This window comes from Hemitrygon akajei, chromosome 15, assembly GCF_048418815.1.
Source record: "Hemitrygon akajei chromosome 15, sHemAka1.3, whole genome shotgun sequence".
Lineage (NCBI taxonomy): Eukaryota > Metazoa > Chordata > Chondrichthyes > Myliobatiformes > Dasyatidae > Hemitrygon > Hemitrygon akajei.
The window spans coordinates 61,627,979-61,654,095 of record NC_133138.1 but is presented as its reverse complement, the minus strand read 5'-3'; the positions used below and the strand labels follow the sequence as shown (position 1 = coordinate 61,654,095).

General features: G+C 42.7%; 1 protein-coding gene across 1 annotated transcript in view; it reads left to right on the top strand.

The window, feature by feature from the left end:
- The window catches only part of ubtd2 (ubiquitin domain containing 2), an 86,715-nt gene that overhangs the window by 50,164 nt on the left and 10,434 nt on the right, over positions 1 to 26,117 (top strand). The window contains exon 2 of the mRNA XM_073067669.1: positions 13,407 to 13,643. Coding sequence (XP_072923770.1) covers positions 13,407 to 13,643 — 237 coding nt within the window. The remainder of the gene's footprint in view (positions 1 to 13,406; positions 13,644 to 26,117) is intronic.

Genomic DNA, 26,117 nt, shown 5'->3' with positions numbered 1-26,117 from the left:
TAGCCCCATTGATCAACCAGTCCTTCCATGCACTTAGTCCCCAGTCTCCCCACCCTGCCCAACCTGTTCCTTCCTTGATGGATCCTAACTGTTCATCTATTTTGTTCATGTACTGTGTTATGTTGGCGGTAGCATCGTCTAGCCCAATTATGCATTTGTCCTTTACGATAGCGCAGAGCCCACCCTCCCTGGCGAGGAGGTAATCAAGTGCATAGTGGTTTTGCATGGAGAAGAGCCGCAGTTGGTTAAGGCTGTCAGTCATGAATCTTAATGCTCCCCTGGTGGAGTTCCCGAGGCTCATGAGACCACAGGCCAGATAGTTCCAATTGTGGGCCGCCATAGCAGCTCCTGATGCCCCCAAAGAGAAAAAGCCAGCTTCCCCGTATCCGGCCACCTGACCTGCGGTTAGGGTGGTCAGGATTCGGTAATCTGCACAAAATTCCTGGGAGACCTCTCTCTTGTACCTCCCAGGCGGGCATGAGGACCCCAAGATCCAGGGCAAGGGACCGCTGTAGGGAGGAGGGTGCTATAGGCCATCAAGGAAGGGTAAGGGTACTTCAGGAAGTTGGTGGCAATGCCGTTGTAGAAGAAAAAATACCCTGGGAGGGTGTACATGGTCTCAGTTCAACCCTCACCCTTTAGGTGTATGGTATCACTCCATTCTGCCACACCGGCAGGGGCGTACATTCGTTTGGCACCCCTGCGATACTTAGGTCGTAGGAATACCTGATCGTTGACTCGGAGGTGGGTGCGGTTCCCCTCCCCATAAAGAAGTTGCACCCCCTTGGCCAGGGGCTGGCACTTTGTCTCATGGCAAAAGCAAGAGATCCCTAAGGGGTCCTTGGTGGGGTGACACTCCCTTTTCCTATAGGGCTTGGAGAGGCAGGCGACATTTTTTGAGACATACACGTCTGAACACCCCCACCCTGTTCCGAAGAAGCAGTTCTCATATACTCGGTCACCTTTCGGGGGCTTGGGATTCACCTCCCACCAGAGATCTTTTCTCGTCCACCTGTTGGACGAGGGGAATAAACAATCTGCGACCGGGGCCGTGGAGGAGTCATAGGTGAGTTCCACCCTCTTTCCCTCAGGCAATGTTTTGCTGGCGGGGGCACATTGGAAGGGCTGATCAACACGGTCCCAGTGCGGCAAAACGGTAAAGAGCAAGGAGACACTGGCAGGGTGGGGATAGCAAACGATGGTTGTAGTGCCATACAGTCGTTTGTGCACGTTTTGGAAATAGTTGCCACTTATAAACTCCGAGGAGGGTCTTTCAAGGGTGGGGCCTTTGGGGAAGCCCCAATCCCTTTTCTGCCTTGAAATGTCCCCCTTCGATCCTTTCAGGGGTTTTGGTTCCTCGTCCAGCCGTCCCTCAACCTCTGTCCTATACCCCACTGTCCCTAAAAGAATATAGATAACCAAGAGCATCCTACCTCCCATTGCCAGAGCACGATGTGACACCACAAGGGAAAAGGAATTCAAACACACAACAGTTCATCAAGTCCGTTTATCAGTTCCTTCTTTTATCTGTGGCTTCTAGCGAGTCCGAGGTCCAGCGCTTGCAATCGCTCAGATGAATCCAACGTTCTTGTCCTTTCATTTTGACAGCAGAGGGGGTCTGCAAGAGGACCTGGTACGGTCCTTTCCACTGGGGTCCCAGCTTGGGTTGATCCCAGTTCCTTATTAACACCCAAACTCCTGATTCTGCTCCCTGCCACTTGCCTTCTCTGTCAGGACCAGGTCTTGAGGCTTCCTTCACCTGAGTGTGTAGGGACTTAAGAGACAAAGTTAAATGCTTGAGGTAACACTGCAGTTCCTCGCCCATCATTTGTAGATCTATTTGTATTGGCGGGGGGTTGTGGTCACTGCCCCCTGGGGTTCTGTTTGGGCGCCCATAAACTATTTCAGCAGCAGTTAGCCCGGTACCGGTTTGAGGTGTAATGCGCATATGATACAGTGCCAGGGGAAGGACTTTAAGCCAATTTAGTCCTGTTTCAAGGGTCAATTTAGTTAGTTTGTCCTTCAGGGTGCCGTTTGCACGTTCCACGATTCCTGCGGCTTGGGGGTGGTAGGCACAGTGGAATTGTTGTTCAATCTTTAGTATTTCGCAGAGTTCTTTGTTTACTTTCCCAATGAAGTGCGGGCCGTTATCAGATGATAGTCTTTGTGGGATACCAAAACGAGGAGTAACTTCTTTCAGTAGCATCCGCACTACCATGGAAGCCTTGTTGTTCGTTGTGGGGAAGGCTTCAATCCATTTACTAAAGACGTCGATTATAACCAAACAGTACTTATAACAATTTACCTTAGGTAACTCGATAAAGTCCATTTGTAATGTGTCAAATGGCCCTGCTGGGGTTGGGGTGCACCCTTTATCACATCTAATAGATTTACCCGGGTTTACTTTTTGGCAAATTAAGCAACCCTTTGCCCGTTTCTCCATTGCCTCATTCAAACTGGGGGACCACCATGTTTTTAACAACAACATACACATTCCCTCCTGGCCGAGGTGAGTGTCAGAGTGGAGGCGGTCGACCAGGACAGGCAGGAGAGTATCAGGAATACAAATCTGACCTGCTGGGGTCTGCCAGAGGCCCCTTGTGTTATTAACAATACAACCATGTTTTTTCCAAACATCAAGTTCTGCTTCAGGGGTGTCCCCCTGTAATCGCGCTATGTCGGATATGCCTGGGCTATCAACTGGCTGCCTGGCAGGCAGAAGGCGTGGGGTCGAATCCACAGTTATTGCTTTAGAGGAGGAGGCTTGCTTGGCTGCCAGGTCTGCTCTGGCATTGCCTTTACTAACGGGAGAGTCATCGGATAAGTGGGAGATAGTTTGTGTCCTCACAGGCCTACTGAGTGTCGCTAGCCAAAAGCAGGTCATCAACGTACTGGATGAGCGCTGACTTTTTAGGGAAGGTGAAGTCCTTCAGTTGGCCACAAAGGGTCTGTGAGAAAATAGTGGGGGAGTCCCTAAAGCCCTGGGGAAGTCGGGTCCAGGTGTATTGGCGATCCTGGAAAGTGAAGGCGAATAAGTAGCGTGAATCCTCAGGTAAGGGTATGGAGAAGAAGGCGTGTTGTAAATCTATAATGGTGAACTATCGTGTAGTGGCGGGTATCTGGCCCAAAATGGTTGCGGGGTTGGGGACGGCGGCATGTAGGGGAGGGATTATGTCATTAATTGCCCTTAAATCTTGCACAAGGCGCCACTCGGGGCGTCTGGGCTTTGGCACTGCTAAGATCGGGGTATTACAGGGCGAAAGGCAGGGGACCAAGACACCCTGTTCTAAGAAGAAGGTCTTTGAGAGGGTACTGCGGGATCCGGGGCAATCGTGAGTTGGGCTTTACCTGTATCTGGACGGGGGCTATTGGGGTAAGGCCTACGTCGGTCTTGGAGGTTGCCCATATCTGAGGGGGGGGTTCACAGCAGGGGTCAGTCGGAGGCTGATGGTGCTGCAGGGTTCCTGAGGTGTCACGTTGCTTGTTGAAGAAAAGAATGTTACCACTTTCCACTTCCTGCGGGTTTCCTGTCAGGGAAGGGTTTGCCTGCTGCAGCACCCTAAAGACAGCAGGGCCCAATTCCTTAGCTGCGTGACCCTCATTTACGCGGAGGGTTATATGAGGGCTTATTCCAGGGGACTGCTGCCACAGGAAGTCGGGGACATGGGCAGCTAGGGCTACGCCTGCCTCCGCAGTCACAATGGCAAAGACTGAAATTGGGAATTCAGTTCCCAAGTGTGGGGCGAATAAGGCTGCCAAGACTTCTGAGCGTCCCGAAGGGTCGTACGCAAGGGTCACATGGGGAGTGTATGGGGGTTCGAGGGCGACTGGTGAGCAGGAGGGGAGGTGGGTGAGGTCCAATGCCCACCATTGCGGGGGAACGTGAAGCCAGAACGCCCAATGGGTAGGAGGTTCGGTCAGGGTGAGACCATCACTGGTGCAGGTGACGGTGAGATGGAAACGACAGAGTATGTCCCTTCCTGCCAGGTTGACACCCAAATTGGGGGTTACCGCAAATCTGATGAGGGACTCATAGTGGTTATAGTGAGTGGGGAGTTCTTCGGTCATCTGCTGGAACTCCTGCACCAGAGCTGACAATCCTGAAAAGGGAAGTCGGGAGTGCTTGTGGTGGGGGGGGGGGGGGGCATCATGGGTCAAGGGCACAGAGGGGCGGAAGGCTCCGAAGGTATAGGCGGGGCAGGATTCGCAGCCCTCACCAACGAAGGGACCTGCTGCTCCTCCTCCTCAGTGTCCTCATTAGGGTCAAATAGGGTCTGCAGCCCAGTCATATCCGGTGCCGGCCTTTTATCACCAAATTGTACATTATGATCATCAATCCTACACTGTTCATAGATTTCACATAAGGCCTTCAGTACCGGCCAGCCCCTGGGTTTTCCATCACCATCATTGATGGGTATCTTTCTATTTCTTGCATTCACCTCCCAGGAGGTCTGGTGGGAACGCTCATTAAGTCTGCTGGTCACGGTATACCACGCGTAATTATATCTTTCCATTTTTGTGAGACATTCTGTCGCCACACCTGTCCCTCTGCTCGCTTACACTTCTCAAGATCCCAAGTTCCCCCTAATGGCCAAAATTCATCCCCCAACTTCTTATTCATCAGCGCACTCAGTCTCCGTAAATCTGTCTCGTTTTCAGGGAATTCTTTACACATTTTCCATAATGGCGTATTTGGTCCTGATTTATCTAGAGTCTGGCCCATTTTGGTAACTTACTATCCACTTCAGTTTCCTGACCTTTGCGTGGCAGATTTCTGCTCTTAACAACCAGTCTAAGGCAGGATGCGGTTTCAGTTAGGTGTTGGGACCAGACCTTAATCAAATTAAATATGTATTGCTCCGGAGCTTCCAACCCCAACCCCATGCGGGGACTCTAACCCCGCTTCCTATAGCAGGGGACTCGAACCCCAAACTTCCTTTTTTTATATATTTTATTTTTTACCAGGGGACTCGAACCCCAAACAATTTTACCAGGGGACTCGAACCCCAAACTATTTTAACCAGGGGACTCGAACCCCAGACTATTTTACCAGGGGACTCGAACCCCAAACTATTTTAACCAGGGGACTCGAACCCCAGACTATTTTACCAGGGGACTCAAACCCCAGACTATTTTAACCAGGGGACTCAAACCCCAGACTGTTTTACCAGGGGACTCGAACCCCAGACTGTTTTACCAGGGGACTTGAACCCCAAACTATTTTAACCAGGGGACTCGAACCTCAAACTATTTAACCAGAGGACTCGAACCCCAAACTTTTTACCAGCGGACTCGAACCCCAAACTTTTATGTAGTTCTCACCTGTTATCCGTGTCTCCCAACTGAGGTTCTCCTGTTGGTCTGTGGAGGCCGTAGCATGGTCAGCCGGAGCTGAAGGGAGTCAGAGAGGGAGAGAGAGACCGAGAAAAATCTCTCGGAGGGCCCTTCCGTCTCAACCCACTCGTACCTGCCCGCCGACCGCTTACAACGGATCCCCGAACTGCCAGCCGTTAGGTTCCTGGCTGGCTCGCCAAATTGTCAACCTGTAACTGTTATTTGCTCAGTTGAGAAAAAACACCAGAGACACGAAATTACCTCTGAAACGGTTTTTATTCAGAGAGGAGTTTGCAGCCCCATGCACTTCGGGCGTAAGGTAGCCAACTCCCAATTTGTCGGTTTACAAAGGTCATACTTATACCCAAAAGCAGGGTACTACATTCGCAAATATGGTTACCGATTCGAATTCATCAATTGATTGGCTATTGCATAGCTAAGCATGCGAAATACTCAGAATTTAGCAAAGGTTGAAGTGTAATACCTAGAATTAATACTGACGTACTTCAGGACACTTGAAATAGGTATCCTTAAAATATTTTGCCAAGCACATTGTCTTGTGGTTGTAGGTTCCCTTTTCCTTGTGATCTCCACGTCTGGCCTGGCACCTTATTTTAGCTACCTCTCCTTACTTCCCCAATGACGTACCTCTCTCTTGTCCTGTCTACATATTTTGCTACACTGGGATGGAGGGACATTAACGGAAGTTAGAGAAGTCAATGTTCATGCCATCAGGTTGGAGGCTATCCAGCTGGTATATAAGGTGTTGTTCCTCCAACCTGAGTGTGGCTTCATCTTGATAGTAGAGGAGGCCATGGATAGACATATCAGAATGGGAATGGGACATGGAATTAAAATGTGTCGCCACTGGGAGATCCTGCTTTCTCTGGCGGACCAAGCGCAGGTGTTCAGCGAAATGGTCTCCCAGTCTGCGTCGGGTCTCACCAATATATAAACGACCACACCGGGAGCACCGGACGCAGTATACCACACCAGCAGACTCACAGGTGAAGTGTCGCCTCACCTGGAAGGACTGTCTGGGGCCCTGAGTGGTGGTGAGGGAGGAAGTGTAAGGGCAGGTGTAGCACTTGTTCCACTTGCAAGGATAAGTGCCAGGATAGAGATCGGTGGGAAGGGATGGGGGGAACGAGTGGACAAGGGAGTCGCGTAGTGAGCGATCCCTGCAGAAAGGGGGAAGAGAAAGGTGTGCTTGGTAGTGGGATCCCGTTGGAGGTGGCAGAGGCACAGCGACAGCTCTCTGATACCTCTTATTTACCCCTTGATCATGACCCCACTAAGGAGCACCAGCCCATTGTCTCCTTTACCATCACCAACCTTATCAGCTCTGGGGATCTCCCATCCACTGCCACCATCCTCATAGTTCCCACACCCTGCACTTCCCATTTCTACCTCCTACCCAAGATCCACAAACCTGCCTGTCCAGGTAGACCTATTGTCTCAGCTTGCTCCTGCTCCACCAAACTCATTTCTGCATTCCTGGACACTGTTTTATCCCCCCTTGTTCAATCTCTTCCCCCTCCCATGTTCGTGACACTTCTCACGCTTTGAATTTTTTCAATGATTTTTGAGTTCCCTGGCCCCCACCGCCTTATTTTCACCATGGACGTCCAGTCCCTATATACCTCCATCCCCCACCAGGACGGTCTCAAAGCTCTCTGCTTCTTTTTGGATTCCAGTCCTAACCAATTCCCCTCTACCACCACTCTCCTCCGTCTAGTGGAATTAGTTCTTACTCTCAGTAATTTCTCCTTTGGCTCCTCCCACTTCCTCCAAACCAAGGGTGTAGCCATGGGCACCTGTATGGGTCCCAGTTATGCCTGTCTTTTTGTTGGCTTTGTGGAACAGTCCATGTTCCAAGTCTATACGGGTATCCGTCCCCCTCCTTTACTTCGCTACATTGACGACTGCATTGCGCTGCCTCCTGCACGCATGCTGAGCTCGTTGATTTCATTAACTTTGCCTCCAACTTTCACCCTGCCCTCAAATTTACCTGGTCCATTTCTGACACCTCCCTCCCCTTTCTTGATCTTTCTGTCTCCATCTCTGGAGACGGCTTATCTACTGATATCTACTATAAGCCTACAGACTCTCACAGCTACCTGGACTATTCCTCTTCCCACCCTGTCTCTTGCAAAAATGCTATCCCCTTCTCACAATTCCTCCGTCTCCACCGCATCTGCTCTCAGGATGAGGATTTTCATTCCAGGACAAAGGAGATGTCTTCCTTTTTTAAACAAAGGGGCTTCCCTTCTTCCACTATCAACTCTGCTCTCAAACGCATCTCTCCCATTTCCCGCACATCTGCCCGCCACACCACTGGGGATAGGGTTCCCCTTGTCCTCACCTACCACCCCACCAGCCTCCAGGTCCAACGTATAATTCTCCGTAACTTCCGCCACCTCCAACGGGATCCCACTACCAAGCACATCTTTCCCTCCCCCCCCCCCCCTTCTGCTTTCCGCAGGGATCACTCCCTACGCGACTCCCTTGTCCACTCGTTCCCCCCATCCCTTCCCAACGATCTCCCTCCTGGCACTTATCCTTGTAAGTGGAACAAGTGCTACACCTGCCCTTACACTTACTCCCTCACCACCATTCAGGGCCCCAGACAGTCCCTCCAGGTGAGGTGACACTTCACCTGTGAGTCAGCTGGTGTGGTATACTGCGTCCGATGCTCCCGGTGTGGTCTTTTATATATTGGTGAGACCCGACGCAGACTGGGAGACCATTTTGCTGAACACCTACGCTCAGTCCGCCAGAGAAAGCAGGATCTCCCAGTGGCGACACATTTTAATTCCACGTCCCATTCCCATTCTGATATGTCTATCCATGGCCTCCTCTACTATCAAGATGAAGCCACACTCAGGTTGGAGGAACAACACCTTATATACCAGCTGGATAGCCTCCAACCTGATGGCATGAACATTGACTTCTCTAACTTCCATTAATGCCCCTAGACCCCTTCTTACCCCATCCCTAACATATTTAGTTTGTTTTTTTCTCTCTCTCTGCCCATCACTCTGCCTATTCTCCATCTCCCTCTGGTGCCCCCCCCCCCCCACTTCTCCTGAGGCCTCCCGTCCCATGATCCTTTCCCTTCTCCAGCTCTGTATCACTTTCACCAATCACCTTCCCAGCTCTTAGCTTCATCCCACCCCCTCCTGTCTTCTCCTATCATTTCGCATTTCCCCCTCCCCCCACTACTTTCAAATCTCTTACCATCTTTCACTTCAGTTAGTCCTGCTGAAGGGTCTCGGCCCGAAACGTCGACAGTGCTTCTCCGTATAGATGCTGCCTGGCCTGCTGTGTTGCACCAGCATTTTGTGTGTGTTGTTGTAACACATGGTTACTTGATTTACTGTTGCCTTCCTGTCACCCTGGCCTTTCTCATCTGCACCATTCTCTAGAGCAGTGGTTCCCAACCTTTTTTTGGCCATGACCCACCTAATCACCTCTAAAATCCTGATGCCCCCTGTGGTGATATATAATTCTTATTATTCAAAAAGTGAACTCCTATTCACCTGGAGGAAGCCTAAAAGACCATTAACTTGGTTTAAACAAGCTTCCAAAGAACATGGCATTCATGAAAGAGAAAAATAAAAGAACCAAAGGACTGATAAAGTTCTGAGGAAGAAATTACTAAGAAATTGTAAAAAAAAGAACATTAAGTGATATTAAAATAATAATAATAATAATAAATAAATAAAACAATGCCGATTCGTTTCTACAGCATACAAAGACAGATACACCGTTTAAAAGAGATGACGCAATGTACACACCTTCACACCACCAAGAACCGAAAGCTACTGCAAAAAGCAGCATTGGCGCGACCTCGTACGAGTTTCTTACACGTTTGGACTTGTTCATTCGTTCCTTCCTACATCAGTCAATTCATTAATTTAATTATGAAAGCAATTTGATGGTTGTAATGATGGTGATACACTATTTATACAGTACATACGCAATTACACATGTACATACACAGAAGTATTTTTATGTATGCATACTGTATATACACATATGTATTAACTCGCACACACACTCATACTCACACAGACTTACTAGAAAAAATTCACTGTTAATAACTCATTCTCGAATTGCCCCCCTTAAAAATCAAATTACCCCCCTGTGGGGCGTACGCCCCACGTTGGGAACCACTGCTCTAGAGACTGTTGTGTGTGGAAACCGCCAGGAAATCAGTAGTTTCAGAGTTACGCAAACCACCCTCTGGCACCAACAATCATTCCACAGTCAAAGTCACTTAGATCACATTTCTTCCGCATTCTGATGTTGATCTGAACAACAATTAAATCTCTTGACCATGTTTGCATACTTTTAAACATTGAGTTTATGCCACATGATCAGCTGATATTTGCATTGAAGAGTAGGTTTACAGATCTCCCTAACAAAGCAACCACTGAGTATATATTTCAAGTGAAGATAAGGATAGAAGATAAGGTAATCAAGTATTTAAAAGGTCAAAAAAATGAGTGGTTTAAGAACTTGCATAGAAGAGTTGAGGCCAGTATGGAATGGCAATGATCATATTGAATGGTGGGGCATGCTTGAGAGGTCTGGTGCCTCGGTCCAAAACATCAACTGTGCTCGTTTTCATTGATGCTGCCTGGCCTGCTGAGTTCCACCAGCATTTTGTGTGTGTTGTTGTAACACATGGTTACTTGATTTACTGTTGCCTTCCTGTCACCCTGGCCATTCTCCTCTGCCTTTACTGTGGCAAGGCATCTTTGCCCACAGAAACTGCTCAGTAGATTTATTTTTTTTGCACCATTCTCTAGAGCAGTGGTTCCCAACCTTTTTTTGGCCATGACCCACCTAATCACCTCTAAAATCCTGATGCCCCCTGTGGTGATATATAATTCTTATTATTCAAAAAGTGAACTCCTATTCACCTGGAGGAAGCCTAAAAGACCATTAACTTGGTTTAAACAAGCTTCCAAAGAACATGGCATTCATGAAAGAGAAAAATAAAAGAACCAAAGGACTGTTAAAGTTCTGAGGAAGAAATTACTAAGAAATTGTAAAAAAAAAGAGAACATTAAGTGATATTAAAATAATAATAATAATAATAATAAATAAATAAAACAATGCTGATTCGTTTCTACAGCATACAAAGACAGATACACCGTTTAAAAGAGATGACACAATGTACACACCTTCACACCACCAAGAACCGAAAGCTACTGCAAAAAGCAGCATTGGCGCGACCTTGTACGAGTTTCTTACACGTTTGGACTTGTTCATTCGTTCCTTCCTACATCAGTCAATTCATTAATTTAATTATGAAAGCCATTTGATGGTTGTAATGATGGTGATACACTATTTATACAGTACATACGCAATTACACATGTACATACACAGAAGTATTTTTATGTATGCATACTGTATATACACATATGTATTAACTCGCACACACACTCATACTCACACAGACTTACTAGAAAAAATTCACTGTTAATAACTCATTCTCGAATTGCCCCCCTTAAAAATCAAATTACCCCCCTGTGGGGCGTACGCCCCACGTTGGGAACCACTGCTCTAGAGACTGTTGTGTGTGGAAACCGCCAGGAAATCAGTAGTTTCAGAGTTACGCAAACCACCCTCTCTGGCACCAACAATCATTCCACAGTCAAAGTCACTTAGATCACATTTCTTCCGCATTCTGATGTTGATCTGAACAACAATTAAATCTTTTGACCGTGTTTGCATACTTTTAAGCATTGAGTTTATGCCACATGATCAGCTGATATTTGCATTGAAGAGTAGGTTTACAGATCTCCCTAACAAAGCAACCACTGAGTATATATTTCAAGTGAAGATAAGGATAGAAGATAAGGTAAACAAGTATTTAAAAGGTCAAAAAAATGAGTGGTTTAAGAACTTGCATAGAAGAGTTGAGGCCAGCATGGAATGGCCATGATCATATTGAATGGTGGGGCATGCTTGAGAGGTCTGGTGCCTCGGTCCAAAACATCAACTGTGCTCTTTTTCATTGATGCTGCCTGGCCTGCTGAGTTCCTCCAGCAATCTGTATGCATTACTTAGATTTCCAGCATCTGCAGATTTTCTCTTGTGTGAGCCGTAGCTTACACTTTCATGGATTTGAATTCTGATACTTTGACTCAAGCACTAAACCAGGAGCACTATAACTTTTTGATTTCCACCTTTAACCATGCACATATGGATGTTGGGAATTACTGTCCAATTTGCTCTCAGAAATATTGAGCATCACCATTTCTCATACTGCAAAATCCTGATTCCTTCAGTAACTTTATACGTTATGGTGTTTTTTTTGCCCAAAATCTGTTTGAAGAGTGTATCTCTTGAAACACTAGTGAGTTGTCTCGCTTTTACTGCCATATGTCATAAATTCTGAATCAGATGTTAAGAGAGTAGCTTGTGCTGAAGAATCATGAAGATACAACCCTTGAAACCTCATTGTCACTCACTGTAAAACATGAATGTGGAGGAATTGGAGATTCTGCAAGCTGGACCAATCACTCTGCCACTGGATTCCATCTGTACCCTGCATGGATTTCCCACCTCTGCATTGGCAAAAAAAAAAGCTTTGAATCCTGCTAATCAAACTGCAACCCTGTGGATTTTAGTTAGGATGGTCAGACAAAGGTAAAGGAGGCCAAGTGAAAATAATTGTTAATTTATTGATTTCAACGCTGATGGTTTTGTACATGTCTCTAAATGATACAGACATTAAATAAAGGACTAAAATCATGACCATTTTCACATCTAGAAAAGCTCCACCTCACTTTTGCCACTGTAGTGAGTCACCTTCATCTCACCCAGACAAACACAAACCTGAGCAGACCATGAGTGGCTTTTCTGGACAGGAGGATCGGGCCAATATGAACCTGTACATTGATGTTCAGCTGTCAACAAAAAAAATGTAGCAAATCCTCTTCACCTCTTTCCTCTAGCACTCCAACCAGCCCACATCTCAATCATCTGCAATATACTGTCAATTATGATTCAGGCAGACAACTATTAATATCTGAATTGCATTACTATTTTTTGCATTGTGATTATTACATTTTTTTAAATACAATTGCTTGTCTCTCAAATGTTAGAAGATCTAGAAATTGTATCTTAGAATATAGGACATAATATAGTGCAGGAACAGGCCCTTCAGCCAACAATGTAATGCTGAAATTAAATTAATAATCAAATATCCAACGTAACTTGTTCCTTCTACCTAACATTGTCCATAGACTTCTGTTTTCTTCACACTGATGTCCCTAACTAACAGCTTCATAAATGCCTCTATTGTATGTGCCTCTACCACAATCCCAGGCAGTGCATTCCAGGCACCCACCACATGGTGTTTTTTTTAAAAATATCTAAAAAGCGTGCTTTGTACATCTCCCTTGAACTTACCCCCTCACTTTAAATGCATGCCCTTTGGTATTAGACTTTTCAACCCTTGGGGACGGATGTTGGTTCTCTATCCATATCTATAACCTAATCAGATCTCCCCTCAACTTTGCTGCACCAGAGAAAACAATCCAAGTTTGTCCAAACACCTTACAGTGCAAGCCCTCAAATCTTGTTAAACCTCTTCTTCACCCTCTACATCCTTGTAATGGGGAAACCAGAACTGTACTCCAGATGCGGTCTATTTTAACTGCAACATAACTTCCCAACTTCTGAACTCAGTTCCTTGACTAATAAAGGTAAGTGTGCCATATGTTGCCTTTACCACTCTATCAACCTGCCTAACACTTTCAGGGAACTATGGACTTGGACCCCATGATTCTTCTGGACATCAACACTGTTGAGATCATGCCACTAACAGTGTACTGCCCCTTTGCATTTGATCTCCCAAAGTGCAACATTCACATTCGGGCAGGTTAAACTACATTTTTTCAGTCGATATCTGCAACTGATCTATATCCTGCTGTATCGTTTGCCAGTCTTCAAGGCTAATCTTGTATGTTTCTTTTGAAATGTATTAAATTACTTTGCATGTCAATTGTATGAAGTATTGGCTGATTTTTTTTTTGCATTTTTGTTGTAGTGGCTTTGGGTCGCAATCAGCCGCTAAAAAAAGAGAAGCCAAAATGGAAAAGTGATTATCCAATGACAGATGGACAGCTGCGTAGTAAGAGAGATGAATTTTGGGACACAGCACCTGCTTTTGAAGGTCGGAAGGAGATATGGGATGCCCTCAAGGCTGCAGCACATGCTTTTGAAAGCAATGATCATGAACTTGCTCAGGCAATCATTGATGGTGCAAGTATAATGCTACCACATGGTAGGTTCTCAGTATTCTCAGTGTTACTAATATGGTTATGAAAGTCATTGTACATGTTAGCTGATGAAAAATCCTAGCCTTTCCTTAAGAAAGAATTGAATAATATGGTATCATATATCACTTCTAAAAATAATTACATTAGTATTAATTGAGGTTCAAATGGCACTTCAAAATTAGAAATGTTTTTTCAGAAATGAAACAGCAGTTTATATATTCTTGAAAATCATTTACACTGTGCACAGCACCACTAGTTTTGGTGTCACTTGCAAAGTTGCTAATCCACCCATCTACATTTTCATCCAAATCATTGATATATATTGCAAACAAAAGAGGTCCCAGCATAGATACTTGAGGAATACCACTGGTCACGAGGATCTAGCCAGAATAATAACCTTCCATCTCCTTCTCACTGAATTCCATAAGCAAGCTAGCTCTGAATCTAAACCTGCAGTTCACTCTGGATCCCATGTATCTTTATCTTCTGAATCAACCTACTTTGAGAGATCTTATCCAATACCTTTCTAAAGTCTGTGTAGATAACATCCACTATGTTACCCTAATCAAATAATGCATAACCTGCCCTGCACAGAGTCATGCCAACTGTCCCTGCACTGAATCATGGCTGAAAGAAAATTATAGCTGGGAGCTTAAATGTCCAAGGATACTCCACATTGTATCAAAAGGACAGGCAGGAAGGCAGAGGGGGTGGTGTTCCTCTCTTGGTTAAAAAAAATGAAATCAAATCATTAGAAAGAGGTGACATAGGATTGGAAGATGTTGAATCATTGTGGACAGAGCTAAATAACTGCAAGGGTAAAACGACCCTGATGGGAGTTGTATACAGACCCCCAAACAGGTACTTGGAGACACATGATAAAATAGGCCCGAGTCAGCATGTTTTCCTCAAGGGAAAATCTTGCCTAACACATCTGTTGGAATTCTTTGAAGAAATTACAAACAGATAGACAAAGGAGAATCGGTTGATGGATTTTCAGAAGGCCTCTGACAAAGTTCCTCACATAAGGCTGCTTAACAAGTTAAAAGCCTTTGGTAATACAGGAAAAATTCTCGCATGGATAAAGCAAGGGCTGATTGGCCAAGAGTGGGAATAAAGAGAGCCTTTCTGACTGGCTGCCGGCGACTGCTGGTATTCGTCGGGATTCAGTGTTGGGACCGATTCTTTTTGCGTTATGGAATTGATGGGTTTGTTGCAAGGTTTACAGAAAGTATGAAGATAGATGGAGGGGCAGATAGTTTTGAGGAAGTAGAGAGGCTATAGAAGGACTTGGATTAGGAGAATGAGAAAAGAAATGGAGATAAAAGACAAAAAAAAACATTGAGGTGCAAAGGGACTTGGTCCTTGTGCAGGATTCCCTAAAGGTTACTTTGCAGGTTGAGTCTGATGTGAGGAATGTTCACATTCATTTTGAGAGGACTAGTACATAAAAGCAAGAATGTAATGTTGAGACTTTATAAAGCACTGGCAAGGCCTCACTTGGAGTATTGTGAGCAGTTTTGAGCACTTAGAAAGAGTGCTGAAACTGAAGAAAGTTCAAAGGAGGTTCACAAAAACGATTCCAGGATTGAATGGCTTGTCATATGAAGTGTTTGATGGCTCTGGGCCTGTATTCACTAGAATTCAGAAGAATGGGGGGTGACCTCATTGAAACCTATCAAATGGTGAAAGGCCTTGAAAGAGTGGATGTGAACGGAATGTTTCTCATAATGGAAGAGTCTTAAGACCAGAGGACACAGCCTTAGAACAGAGGAGCGTCCTTTTAGAACAAATTGAGGAATTTCTTTAGTCAGAGAGTTGTGTATCTGTGGAATTATTTGCCACAGCAGCTGTGGAGGCCAAGTCTTTATGTATATTAAGGCAGAGGTTAAAAGATTCTTGATTGGTCAGGGCATGAAGGGATACAAGGAAAAGGCAGGAGATTGGGGTTGTAATGAAAACTGAATCTGCCATGATGAAGTAGCAGAGTAGACTCTGGGCCAAATACCTAATTCTGCTTTTGTATCTTGTGGTCTTATTTGCTACTCTCCAGGTTGGCACCTGTTAATGAGGACACAAAGGTCTTTATCAGAGCTCCAGCAATATCTTCACTTCCTTTTTTTTTAATGTTCTATGATATATACCATCAGCCTTTGGGTCATCTACCTTAATGCTTTTCAGAAGACCCCACTACGTCATCCTTGATCTCAGTGTTTCCAATACATTGACTTTTCCCACTCTGACTTCACTTCTCTCCAAATCTTCCTCCTAGTTGAGGACTGAAGCAAAATATTTGTATAGAGCTACTGCCATTTACTGACTCCCAAGAATAAACTCCCTCCTTTATCCTTGAGTGGACCCATCTTCTGCTTAGTTGTCCTCTTTTATTTTATGCAAGTATAAAGTGCCTTGGAATTTCCCCTTGATCCTGTTACCGAAGGACATTTCATGGCTTCCATTAACCTTCCTAATCACCTGCTTGAGCACTTTCCTGCTATCTTTATATTCCACCAGAGCAGTGTCGGATTTTAGCAACTTAAACCTTATCATTTTCTTCTGGACTAAATTTAGAACTCTTCAGGTCATCTGAGGTTCCCTTACTTTGCCAGGCTTGACCTTGCAAATCCTGAGCCCTGCTCAGCTGGTCTTTAAACAACTTCCACACATCCAACATGGATTTGTCTAATAGCAGCTGCCCCTGTTTTATCCTGTCATAATGTGCCCTCTCCAATTTAGTACTTTACCACAAGATCCAATTTCATCCTCAGTCATAACTATATTAAAACATAATTGTGGTCACTATTCCCAAAATGTTTATCCACTGTTAAGTTTGTCACGTTACCTGGCTCTTTCCCAAAACTAGGTCCAGTACATTTTCTTTACTAGTTGGAGTCCCCACGTGTTGTTTCAAGAACCCATCTTGGATGCACTGAAGAAACCTCCCGACATCTTGTATTAAGGAAGTTCTTATCAATACTGGGGATGTTAATGTCCCCCACTATGGCAACCCTAGTGTTTCTGCACTATTCCATAATCTGTCTATATAATTGTTCCTCCACCTCTCATCAGCTACTGGTAAGCCGATGATATAATCCATCAGAGTAATTGCACTTTTTTTACTTCGGCATTCCACCCAAATTGTCTCAGTGAATGAGTCCTTCAGTGTGTCCTCTGAGTACTGCTGTGATATTCCTCCTTATTAGTAGTGCAAACCCTGCACCTCTTTTACCTATCATTTTACCCCACCCCAGGCTATCACATCTAAAACTAAGAAACCCAAGAATTCTGAGTTACCCATCCTGTCCCTTGTGCAACCAAGTCTCTATAATGGCAACATCATTTTATGTACTGATCCAGGCTCTGAGTTCATCCTCGCTGCCCATAATACTACTAACATTGAAAGAAACATTTCAGCCCATCAGTCCCACCATTTTACTAGCTTATCCCTTGCTGCTGTTCCTTTCAGTTTTCCTATTTATACCATATCTCTTGTTCTCCACCTACCACCCATTGCCCTGTTGCTGTGGTTTCCATCCCCTGCCACTCTTAATTGTGATTGTGATTTCTGGCTTTACAAAGTCAAAAGCACTGTCACGTTGAAGTGCTGTTATTCATGGAAGGAGGCTGGAATGAAGATGGATAGTTGGTGGGAGAAGCAGAGAGGTAGGTCAATTTGAGACATGTCCCTCCTCACAGCACCCTGGAGGACTGCAGGCAAAGGGAAGATGTTGATTTAGGATGCTTAATTTTAAACAAAAGCCTTGGAGCACAAGATGATAACCTCATGAAAATAACAGATTAAGTAATTTGGTATGGTATGGAGTTCACTGTTCTACATTAAGATTTCATAATGAATTCTCTGATATATTGGTGATAGTAAAATATTACAGTTCTTAGCATGTTAGAATCTGAAAATAGATCAGGGAATTTGAGTTGGTTTTAAATACACTGGCAGAACAATTCTATTCTTTGGTACTCTGTCTTGTAAGTTTGGCAACACTGCCTACTGAGAAAGGCCTACCTTTCCAGACTGACGAAGGGGTCAACTGTTCATTCCATTCCATGGATGCTACCTGACCTGCTGAGTTCCTCCAGCATTTTATGTATTGCACAGGATTCCCAGCATCTAGAGAATCTCTTGCTTTTATGATTTGCTGCTTGGAAAAAAAAAGATTGGTCTCAATCATTCTGTTCTTGGAGCTACTGTTCTGATCCTAGTCAAGATATCCTCTTCAATATTCTTGAAATGGTAAAATAGAGATGTTGTTTTCAATAATAATAATAATAATAATAATAATAATAACTAAAGGAAGGGATCTGTATTGGCCAGAGGAAATATAAATGAGCCAGTCCTGCAGCTTTTAACTATGTAGGTTAGCAAATATCTAAGGCCCTTCCTATTTGATGGGTTATACATAGACACATCCTGACGATTCTTTGGAACATTGCCTGACAGATATAATCCAGCAAGCCATCTGTTCCTCTATCAAGTCGCGTGCAATAAACTTTACCAGATTGAGTGAGGTATGTTGAAAAGTTTGATTCAAGACATTTTAGCGCCTGTTGTCTAGAATTGTAGAATGTGATGATCATTCTGTGAAATCTAAACGTCTAAAAATAAAATAGCTGTAGGGTAGACCCTGCAATGTTTGAGGAAGCATGGATCAAGCTCTACTTGTATCAAATTATTTTATTGTGTTTGTTGGTTGAGATGAAACTTCAAGTTTAATTGTCATTCAGCTATACACAGAAATGCAACCAAACAGAGCAGCGTTCCTGTGGGGCAGTCACACACAGCACATATAATTATGATAGCAGAAGAATATGGTTACCAAATAGTAATGGTAATATTAAAATTAATATAGCCAAAATCCGTGAGTTATTGAAATAAGCACTTAATAAAAGCCAAAAGCCTGTAGATTGATGATGCATGGATGTTGTCATGGAGCCATGTTTCTGAAAGAACAAGCTGCAGCAGTTCCTCACCTCACACAAGTGCAACCACAGACGAATGCAATCCAACTTATCTTCCTGGGAGCAAACTCTGGAGAGCAGCACCAACAGGAGGATCCAGCCCCCAGCACAGTACGGAATTTGCCAACGCACAGCCAGTTCTGGTGTCTCCTTCACCAGCAGCCACAACTGGTGACCTCAAGGTGTAAGGGCCTTGTCCCTGCAACAATTGAGGCAATGCAACTCCGCCACCATTGGTCTTGCGTCAATGAATCAGACTCACAGTATTCTACATTATTAGTGTCCAACAAGATCTTGTGCCACACAACAAACATTCAAGCCAATCATTTCCACTGTTTGTTGGATCGTGCACTCCCTTCACACACTGTCTACAAGTTGGAATTTTGCTATTTCAGAATTATTTGGAATTAAAACAAATGGTGGCTGTATCCCAGGTTCAGCAGTGAGTGTTGGACCGAACAATTGGACATTGCTAGTTTTGAAAATAAGCATTTGGCCCACGAGATGAGCTGAGTCTTATTTTCCAGAACACTTATGTTAATTAGACTTCTTCATATGTCCCAGTCGCAGCCCCTGCCCTGATTAATGGTATAGCATGCTCTTTTAACTCAGATGATCTGTTTTTATATTTGTAGCAAGAATAGTAGTTTCTATTGCCAATATCAGTTCATATTTTTAATGTGGCTGTGGCCATTGCACTCTGGCATGGTGCATGGTTATAATGAGTTACCATTAGTTTCTGTTATGCTGGTGTTTTTGTTGATATTTCCTGTTTCTTTCTCTAACTCCAAGAAGAAACCAAGGAGCGTTATTGACCACTTTACTAGGGCTTTTCAAAACTTTACAAAAGGCTTTGTCTCCATGAATCAAGAAGATCTATGGAATATTCTTAAGCTTTCTTGTTCTTTCCATTGCTTCATAAAGATCATGTTCACTGTAATTTTTCCATTGATTAGGATGATGTCTGTTGAGCTTATCACTTCTTTGCAACCTCTGTAGGTCTCTATTCTCTTTTCTGAAACACTTCATGGCAAACTTAAAGATAGTCATTGGAATGTGCTTCAACCAGATGGTGTGGAAATGTTAAAATTAGCATTTCTGACCAGTTACTAGATGAACTCTTCTCCAAAGAGTTTTGCTGTCCTTAGCCATCACCTAGGTTGTTTCCTCATGTGAATGGATTTCACTCTTCCTACAGATTTTAGTCCATTCAGTTGCATCTCCTGATTTTTTTTTCAAGTTTTATCTACTGATGAATTGGTGCTTTATTTGAGGATGCTTTTTTATTGGCTTTAAATAGGAATCAGGTGAAAGTGTGATGTTCAAAATCTTAAATATCCAACCATTTCATCAAAATGTTTGATTGCTTTATATTGAAATACACCCTTACTAACCAATGTGTTCCTTTCAAGTTTTGTTGTTGATTCCACATCCTGTAGTTTACTGAGATCAGCTGTGGTTCACGTGTTCTCTGATTTAGGATTATAGTTCTGCCCATTTCCAAAATAGGGAGCGTGCAATTAAATTTCTTTCATTCCAAGATTAGAGAGTTTTACTTTCTGCTTTTGCCATGGGCATGACACTTTGTTTCAGGATTTTTGGTTTGGATCCACATCTTTCTGATTCTTAGGGAACATCTTCTGGTATAAGCTGTGTTATAATGTTACTTTGTATGAATACACTCTTCTCGAGCTTCCAGCTGGGTACAGGTATTGATTATAACCAAAAACTGAAATGTCAGTTATAATCGATACCTGTACCTGGCTAGAAGCGTGAGAAGAGTTTATTCATCATATATGCTGGGAAAGCATTGGATAGTTTTTCATGTTACGTTGTACTTCTGTATCTAGTTTCAGCTTTAGGTTTTTCCCTACAAAGTTGTTTCTTATATTTTACTGATCTAAATGTTAATTTGAGTGTTCCAAAATCTTGTTTGTTCTCAAACTCCATTTCTCTATGTATGGTATGAATGTTCTGATTTTGATTTTGTTTGTATCTCTCCATTTTTTCCCATTTCTGACTTGCATTGCCGGATGGTCTGTTTATGAGAGTGCAATGACTGATGTAAAGGTTATCTGTCTGATTATTGAGCATTTTCCTCTGCTTATATCCACCTATTCCTGCACTTTTGCTTGTGCATGGGAACATAGAACCACAAATCAGTTAGTCAGCTAACTTTTCCTCCATCCCCTTCAGTCTGCATTTACTGACTGTCCTTGCCAGCTGGAGGGAAAAAAATGATCTTTTCACTTGTTCTTGCCCCAAGCTCAATTTCTGTTCAGGTGTGTACTGAAATTTTCAAAGATTACAAGAATTTTACTTTGTTTCACTATTTTCACTATTTAAAAAGATCCAATACTTTCTCCATCCTTCATGCCTTTTGAAAGTTAATGAGTGTTAGATTACATTTTAGTTTAAATTTGCCTAATAGATCTACAGTGTCAAATTACTTCCTAGTCCATTATAGCTGAAACATTTTGCAGAGATAATTTCTTTTATTTCTTGTTCAGACATAATCTAGTAATTGTTTTCAATTTCAGGCACTCTGGCTTTCCTCCAGTGTAGGGTTTTCCCCACTTAGTTAACTACTACACCATGTTACGTTGTGTTTTTGTTGACTAGAGCATGGTATGTTAAATCAGATTGGGATCTGTGGTCCAACAGTTTAACTGTTCTTCAAGCTTTATGCTGTGTGCTATGCAAATATATATTGTTCTCTTCCCATTGAATATCATGCATCAGTAAGAGATGCAGTACCAAAGTAACTTAATGGTTCATATTCATTAAAAAAAAGTTGTAGTTTTTAAAAATTTTGATGAAGAAAGCTTTTTGCTAAAGAAGTCTTCACTGTTGTCAGTTCTTTTCTAGTTCCAATCGAGGGTCTTCCCTAAAATGTCCGCTTTTTTCCCCTCCATAAATTCTGCCTGACCTGAGTTTCTCCAGCGCTTTGTGTGTTGCTCTAGATTTCCAGCATCTGCAGAATTTCTTGTTTATCATTTGTATAAATGTTAGGAAGAGATTTTTCATCAGTTAAATTGATTAATTCTCTCTATATTTCCATTCTTTTGCATCCACTAAATCAGTACAATTGTTCAGGACTTCTAAATCTGTGTTCTTTAAATATTCATTGATGCATTTGAGCAGTATCTAGGTTAATATAGCATGAAAATCTATTAAAAATCACACAATACATTGCCTATAAAAAGTATTCAACCCCCTCCCCCCTGCAAGTTTTCAGGTTTTACTGTTTTATATTATTGAATCACAGTGGACTCACTTTGGCCTTTTTAGACACTGATCAACAGAATGACTTTTTCATGTTAAAGTGAAAGCAGATCTTTGCAAAGAGATCTAAATTAATTACAAATATAAACCACAAAATAACTGACTGCATAAGTATTCACCCCCTTCAAGTCAGTATTCAGTAGATGCACCTTTGGCAGCAATTACCTCCTTGAGCCTGTGTGGATAGCTTTGGACACTGCAATTTTTTTCACCATTCTTTATTAAAAACTGCTCAAGCTCCATCTGATTGCATGGGGATCATGAGTGAACAGCCCTTTTCAAGTCCAGCCACAAATTCTCAAACTGGATTGAGGTCTGGACTCTGACTTGGCCACGCCAGGACATCAACTTTTGTTTTTAAGTCATTCCTGTGTAGCTTTGGCTTAATGCTAGGGGTCATTGTCTTGCCAGAAAACAAATCTCCCAAGTTGCAATTCTGTTGCAGACTGCATCAGGTTTTCCTCCAGGCTTTTCCTGTATTTTGCTGCACTCATTTTACCCTCTACCTTCACAAGCCTTCCAGGGCCTGCTGCAGTGAAGCATCCCCACAGCATGATGCAGCCACCACCACACTTCATGGTAGGGATGGTGTATTTTTGATGATGTATGGTGTTTGGCTTACGCCAAACAAAGCGTTTAGTCTGATGGCCAAAAACCTCAATTTTTTGTTTAATTAGACCATAGAACCTTCTTCCAGATGACTTCAGATTCTCCCACATGCCTTCTAGCAAACTCTAACCAAGATTTCATGTGAGCTTCCTCTTTGCCACTCTCCATAAAGCTACGATCGGTGAAACACCCAGGCAACAGTTGTTTTATGCACAAGCTCTCCCACCTCAGCCACTGAAGCTTGTAACTCCTCCAGAGTTGTAGGTCTCTTAGTGGCCTACATCACTAGGCCCTTCTTGCACAGTTAATCAGTTTTTGAGGATGGCCTGCTCTAGGCAGATTTACAGCTGTGCCATATTCTTCCTATTTCCTGATTGACTTAACAGTACTCTAAGGAATATTCAGTGACTTGGAAATTTTCTTATATCCATATCATGACTTCTGCTTTTCAACAAACTTTTTGTGGAGTTGCTTGAAGTGTTCTTATGTCTTCGTGGTGTGGTTTTGGCAGGATACTGACTCGCCAACAGTTGGACCTTCCAGATACAGGTGTATTTTTACTACAATCAATGGCAACACCTTGACTGTACACAGGTCTCCAGAAAGAGATCTCCATTTAACTAATTATGTGACTTCTAAAACCAATTGGCTACACCAGTGATTATTTGATGTGTCATATTAAAGGGGGCTGAATACTTATGCAATCAATTATTTTAAGTTATATATTTGCAATTAATTTAGATCACTTTGCAGAGATCTGTTATCACTTTAACAGTAAAAGACCTTTTTCCATTGATCAGTGTCAAAAAAAGCAAATTAAATCCACTGCAATTCAATGTTGTAAAACAAAGCATGAAGATTTGCGAAGGGGGTGAATACTTTTTATAGGCACTCTATGTCCAGCCTGCCTTTAACTACCCCATTGTTAAATAACTAATTGTTCAATCATTTATTATATTGGAACACATCAGTACCTTGTTAATTTAATTGGTGTCCTTATGCAGTAAAGAACCAGCTTAATTTTTGCAGCCTTCCAGAATGCCTGTATTGTCATAAATTCACAATGGTGATTGAGTTATTCTAGGAGTCTCTGCAATATGTGTGGAATCTGACTTCTGGTGTAGTATGTTTAGGCCAGGGCAGCACACTCTTTTGGAAGATGATTTGTACTTCATATTCTCTAATCGTTTTGCACTGGTTTGTATTTGAAGGAATTGCACACAGTTCAGAATAGTCTATTGAAATTTCAGCTGACATCAGTTGGACTGTAAAATTGAGTGGAGCTGGTGTAGAGTTGTGAGATATGAAATTAATTGGTATTAGCAACTTGCAATTCTCGTGGCATTTACAAAATTCATCAACTTGATTTGTAGAACATTGCAGCACAATATTGGCTTCATGATGTTGTACTGACCTTTTAACCTTCTCCAGGATCAATCTAGCCCTTCCCTTCTACGTCACCTTCCAGTTTTCTTATTCACAATGTTGTGTCAACCAATATAAACCTACTCCACAATGAATTTAACTCTTTCCTCCTACGCAGCCCATACCCTTCCTTTTGTTTTACAACCATATGCCGATCTTGGAATCACTTGGCAAAGATATCTCTTTAACTATAAGTTAATACACCTAGTAAATTTTGTGATCTTATTCTGAGATCTTCATTGGGGCTAATTAACATAAACATTAGTTTATTGTATTCCCTTACACAACTGCAAAGGTAAATGTCACACACCCATTCTTAAAAAGAAAACTTTTCAACATCCATTAAAACTGGATTCACTAGTTTCAATAGATGTTCAATGGGTTTCTTTTTGAGATTGGTTCACATTTGTATTTCTGTACACAGACTGTGACGCAGCCAGTCAGTATACTCTCCTCCACATATCCGACTAACTGATGAATTTCTGATTTCCTTCTCCTGAAGTCAAATCAGCTTCTTGATCTTGCTGACATTGAGTAAGAGATTGTTGTTATGGCACCACTCAGCCAAATTTTCAATCCCCCTCTTGCATGCTGATCCATCACCACCTTTGATTTGGCCTACGATGGTGGTGTCAGTAAACTTGAGTTTGGCATTTAGAGCTGTACTTAGTCTCAGTCTAAAGCGAGTAGAGCAGGGGGCTAAGCACACAGCCTTGTGGTGCACCTGTGCTGATGGAGATCGTGGAAGAGATGTTGCCAATCTGAACTGACTGGAGCCTGCAAGCGAATAACTCGATGATCCAATTGCACAATGAGGTATTGAGGCTAAGGACTTGAAGCTTATTGATTAGTTTTGAGGGGATGTTGGTATTGAATGCCAAAATGTTGTTGATAAAAAGCATCCTGTTGTGGACCTGTTGCTCTAATAGGCAAATTGGAGCCAATCCAAGTTTCTTCTTGGGTAGGAATTGATATAGTTCATCAACAACTTCTCAAAATACTTCCTCGCTGTGGATGCAAGTGCTCCTGGACAATAGTCATTGAGGCATATTACCAGATTCTTCTAAGGCACAGGTGTAACTGAAGCAGATGGGTAATTCAGACTGCCGAATACCTACAATACCTAATCCCAAGCTAGCAGATATTTTGTCCCAAATGGCCCACTACATTGGCATAGGGGTTAGTGCAATGGTTTACTGTGCCAGCTGTAAGAGGAAGGTTCAATTCCTGCATCTGTCCAAGAGAAGTTTGTATGTTCTCCTTGTAACTGTGAGAGTTTTGTCAGTGCGCTCCAGTTTCTTCCCACATTCCAAAGACATATGGGTTAAGGTTACTAAGTTATGTTGGCATTAGATGCGCAGCACAATCCTTGCTGATTTGATTTGATGCAAATGAGGCATTTCACTATGTTTTGATATACAAGTGGCAAATAAAGCTCATCTTTAATATTTTTTGTTTATTAAGTTCATAATAATTGACATGAAGACAAAAGGAATTAATTTTCTGGTCTTGAGATGTACAGTGATTGCTATTTAAAATAATTGGTTCTTCAAATTGAGTGCAAAAAAAATTCCAGTTCAGGGCAAGACATCTGTTACGAATTGTTCATTTTCAGCATGATTGAGCAAAAGTACTTCAAAACTGCACTCAAAATATCCAAAAGCACTTTTATACCCACAATTTTTGTTTACAAATTTCAGCAAACCATTCAGTTTCATTGCAGCAGGGCATTAAAAGAAACAAAGGAGGCAATTACAGAGGCTCTGACAATTATTTTTCAGTCATCCTTGGCTACAGGAGTGGTGGTTGAGGATTGTAGGACTGCTTGTGCATGAATTTTACTTAAAATCCATGATGTGCATAAACAGGATAACAATGAGTCAGTAACCTTGTTGACAGTGGTAAGCAAATTCTTAGGAGCACCATGTTCTGCACAGCACAGTACAGAAAAAGAGATTTCACTGGTAAGGGTGGAGAGATTTGTAAAAATGTTGCCAAGACTGAAAAATATTACCAAATAAGGAATAATTGGATAAGATGAGATTATTCTCTTTGGAACAGAAGCAGCAGAGACTTAATTGAATTATGGTGGAGCCAAAAGGAAGTAAATAAGGATCTATTTCCTTAAACAAGGAAGCCAGAACTCAGGATGCATGGATTTAAAGCAAATGATAAAAGAATTACAA